This window comes from Puccinia triticina, chromosome 14A, assembly GCF_026914185.1.
Source record: "Puccinia triticina chromosome 14A, complete sequence".
NCBI lineage: Eukaryota > Fungi > Basidiomycota > Pucciniomycetes > Pucciniales > Pucciniaceae > Puccinia > Puccinia triticina.
The window spans coordinates 3,190,608-3,194,720 of record NC_070571.1 but is presented as its reverse complement, the minus strand read 5'-3'; the positions used below and the strand labels follow the sequence as shown (position 1 = coordinate 3,194,720).

Here is a 4,113-nt window from a genome sequence, read left to right as displayed (position 1 = left end):
CTCGCCAGACACAGCCACACACACACGCCCAACTCGTGGCCCCGGGTGGGCTGGCCGGGTGGGCTGGGGGCGCGCATGGCCTCGGCACGCAGCCGGCGGCCGCACGCGGACACATCTGCCCGTACGCGCGACGAGCAAAAAAAACCCCCGCCCGTGTGGGCCGCAAGAAAAAGAGGCCCTGACGGCGTGGGCCACAGCCACGGGCGTGAGCAAGCGTGTGGACGCGGGAGGGACACGTGGGCCCGGGCGCGGCAGGAGGGTGGAGAAGCACCAAAGACAGTCTTGCACAGAGTTGCACAGGGCCGCAGAACACAGAAGACAGAGAGAGAATGCGTAATACAAGATACAGGGCCCGACGCGGCTAAAACGTGTTATATCCAGCGATGGGAGAAGTGCTATGGTGGAAGTAGAGAGAGCAAGAGAGCGGCGAGTGACGAGATGGGGGGTTCAGATGAGGATGGCGTTCGGGTTGTGTGGGCCGGCCGAGCGGTCGTGGACGAGGGGGCCTACGAACGGTTTATCGACGGCGGCTGGTGCGGAGGGCAGGAGACGCGGGCCGGGGCGGGCCGGGGGGGAGATATTTGCGGGAGCCACGGGGGCGAGAAGAGGGCCGTCGTAGGCCGGGAGGGCGTCGGGCGGGTGGGCGGAGGACATGACGGCGACGGTGGACGAGCGGCTGGGCAGCCTTCGGGCGGGGTCAGTGGGACCAGCGGGGGCGGGGGCGAGGACGGCGTCGGGGCGGGAGAGCGGGCTGTTGTGGAAGAAGGCGCGGAGGCCGAAGCGCTTGAACGGGTACGTCAGGTCCTTGTCCGGCTGCTCGGCCGGCGCACCCGCAGGGATCCCCGGCTCGTCGTCCGGCAGCGGCTTCGAGGGCGACTCCGGCTTCCGGCCCCACCCGCCGAACCCGAAGCTCGCCAGCGCAAGCAGCGGACTGCTCGCCGCAGCCTCCTCCGTCGCCCCGCCCCGCGGCGGCGTCGCCCGCGTGTCCGCGCCACTCAGCGCCCGCCCCGGCGTGCTGCTCGAGAACAGCCCCAGGCCCTGCACCTTCGGCTCTGCGCCCGCACGCGGCGTGTGGGCTGCAGGCGCCGCCTCGATCAGCGCGTCTAGCGCCGCCGCGGTCGCCTGCCGGGCCGCCCGACTAACAACAAAAACAGTCAGTCTCTGGGCGCCGCGGGAGGACGGGAGCGGCGGGGACTGACCTGGCGGCCAGCTCGGCTTGCAGCCACTGGATGTGCGCCTTCATCGACTCGCGGTCATTCTCGTCCACAAAGCCCGCCCATTCCCCGCCGGGATCGGGGCCAGACTGGGCGTGCGAAGAGACCATGGGCCCGGATCGGTCTCGGGGATCTTGCGCGGTTGTCTCGGCTGAGAGACATTTCGCCCGGGCTCCAGACCAGCTGTAGCGTCTCATACCTCGTGTCTGGTGACGAAAGGACAAACATAAACGGCGGTTACTAGCAAGCTGAAGGTGATGATCAAATAGACTTACTTGAATGGCCGACTGGGTTTCGGGGTTGCCTGGAGACAGGCGTTTCGAGGGCCCCTGGGTGAGTGGCAGGGATAGATGGTCGCGGATCTGAGCGAGCTGAGAGAGGAGGGCATGGACGAGGTTAGAGTGTTCTTGGTCGAGGGAGGAAGCGTTGAGCTGAGAGACGACGAGTTCGAGCTGGCGGTTGCGCTGGCCGAGACAGGCGACCTCGTCCTCCCTGTCAGCGGCGACGGCCTGGAGCCGGGCGTTGTTGGAGCGGACGACGCCGAGCTCGTAGAGCAGGGCGTCGTTCTCCTCGATCTGCTCGGCCAGCTGGTCGGCCAGCTTGCCGATCACCTCGTAGCGCGCGCTCTGCTCCTCCGGGTCCTCGTCGCCTGGCGGGCACGACGGCCGGCGCGAGGAGGACTGCTCCTTCTCGTTCGAGGCCGAGGAGCCCGCCTCGTCGGCATCCTGCGCGCTCCCCCATCCGTGTGCGCAGGGTCAGCAGTCGGTCGGGATTCATCAGACTAATTGTGGAGCTCACCTCCTGGATGGGGGCCTCCTCGGCACGTGTCCGGTATCGACCTGGCGAGGTGGTCTGGGGTATCAGGGCAGGGCTGCCGGCGGGGTTGGCGATGTCCTCGGCAGTGCAGACGGTGGTGGTCGTGTCATCAGGGGTTGGGACGCTGGCTTGACTCTCGTCGTCTTCGTGGATGTGGTCCGCGGGCGCCGGTTTGGCGAGCGCTCCGGGGGGGGAGTCCAAGTTCTTCTCGCGCTGGCGGAGGCGGTTGAGCTTGGTGGCGAAGTCGGACTTGAAGTCTTCGCTGACGAGGTACTTGGAGACCTTGGTCTGGCGCCTCTCGGCGACGGTGATGGCCGAGTTGTGGCCGGAGGAGGAGGAGGGCGAGCCGGGGGTGCTGCGGGCGGGCGGCCTGTTTTCGTTGGGCTCGGCCTTGTTTTTGGGCCCGAGTCGGCCTGCGGCCATCTTTGGGGTGCTCGGGGTGGGCTTGAGCCGCGAGGTGAGGGAGTGGGAGCGGGCTAGACTGTCGTCGATAGGCATGGGGGTCAACTCAAGATACAACGATAAGGATAGTGTGATGGTCGCTTGGAAGGGGTTTGTGGGTAGAGACAGAGATGCTAGGTAGGGAGCGACTGGCGGACACGAGGGTTCTCTCCTTGGGCATGCTTATAGTCGCTGGGGCAGCAGGGGAGGGTGCAGCTCGGAAAGGAACACGCACCGGAAGCGCGCGGGGGTGGGGGGGATGGCTTCGCCAGATCGGGAGTGCCTGGGTCGGATTGGCTTCTTCTGCGCCGGCACTCCTGCCTGGCATGGGCAGGCGGGGCCGGCCATTGCGGGCGACGGGGTGCGCGGGCTGGGCCACCGCGAGCTTGCCGATGTCCTCACTGTCCTCCCACCACATCAGCTCAAACAAAGCGGCTCTCAGACCACCAGACTCAGAAGATCCAGAACAGACCATATCAGAACTGTGAATCGCCACTCCCAGATTTCCATCCACCACTCACAGATCGGCTCATCACTGCCCTCGCCCAAACACTTGCCAGCCAGCCAGACGGCTTCCAAGCTACACTGTTTGGTAAAACGGCTCAGCTGAGCTATCGTACATACCATGGCGCAGAAGGCGATATCGGACGGATGTTTCTGACCATAAATATGCATCGAGAGCTTCAGGGTTCCGGGTCTCATATGATGCGCAGTGGCTAGCTTAACACAAGTCCCCCTGGTGGGAGGCTCGCTGTGGCTGGCCGCAAAGCCGCCCCTCCCGCAGGGAGGGACTTGCATATTATCCAGGGGAGCAGAAAGTAGCAAATGGCTGCAAGGTTTTCTAACTTTTTAATAGCTCTGCCCCCAGCACCTCCAAAGGTCTTGAGCCACAGCTTTCTGACCCTTTGACATCTCCTCTACAATTCAGTCTCCTCAGAATTTTTGGATCACCCTCAATGTATTTTTAATAAATTGTTGAAAAGTGATAGAGATGTCACTCTGCACCCGGGTACCCGTAGCGGGTGCAGGTACCTGCAAGAAAATGCTCATATTATAGGCACCCATACCCGCACCCGCACCCATTGCCCTAGTAGCAGGCAGGTACCCGGGTACCTGTGGCAGGTACCCAGAGGTGTCAAGCTGTTATGGTGGCAAAGGCCCGTCTGAATCTTCATTTCATGGACTTTTGAACTTTACTACTAGACTACTAGACTAATTGACATTCAAACACATATAAAATCCTAGAAAACACTCCTAATTCAGTTTCTTGTGCTTTTTTCCTTACCCTTTCTCTTTTCTGTCTTCCACTTATTCAGCACACCCTTTGGCATTTTCCCGTTCCTCTCAAAGAACGCCACCGCCATCCCTTTGGTGACCGATGCAGCACTAAGTCTGTGCCTTCTTACAGAAACGTAGTCCCTTCCAAAACTGAACAATTGCTTGACGTCCACAGTCGTTGCTATAGATGAAAGCCTTGAGCAAGGAAATCAAAAAAGAATACTAGAAAGAAAAAACACAAACCGGGACAGCTTAGAACAGGATACCTGTCTGGGGTTTCTGACCATATGATGTTAGCTTGAATTCTAAATGTGGTAGCAATAAATATGTACATAATTGACCAACCTTTGGACAAGGATCAGGT

The 4,113-nt window shown here is 61.5% G+C and overlaps 1 protein-coding gene across 1 annotated transcript; it reads right to left on the bottom strand.

The window, feature by feature from the left end:
• Nucleotides 1–447: 447 nt before the first annotated feature.
• PtA15_14A307 (uncharacterized protein) lies at nucleotides 448–2,946 on the bottom strand (the record flags this gene model as incomplete). The annotated part of the gene is made up of 6 exons (XM_053163009.1): nucleotides 448–931; nucleotides 1,028–1,138; nucleotides 1,200–1,420; nucleotides 1,490–1,939; nucleotides 2,013–2,511; nucleotides 2,630–2,946. 6 exons carry the CDS (start codon nucleotides 2,944–2,946, stop codon nucleotides 448–450), a joined length of 2,082 nt encoding a protein of 693 aa, XP_053026978.1.
• Nucleotides 2,947–4,113: the final 1,167 nt, after the last annotated feature.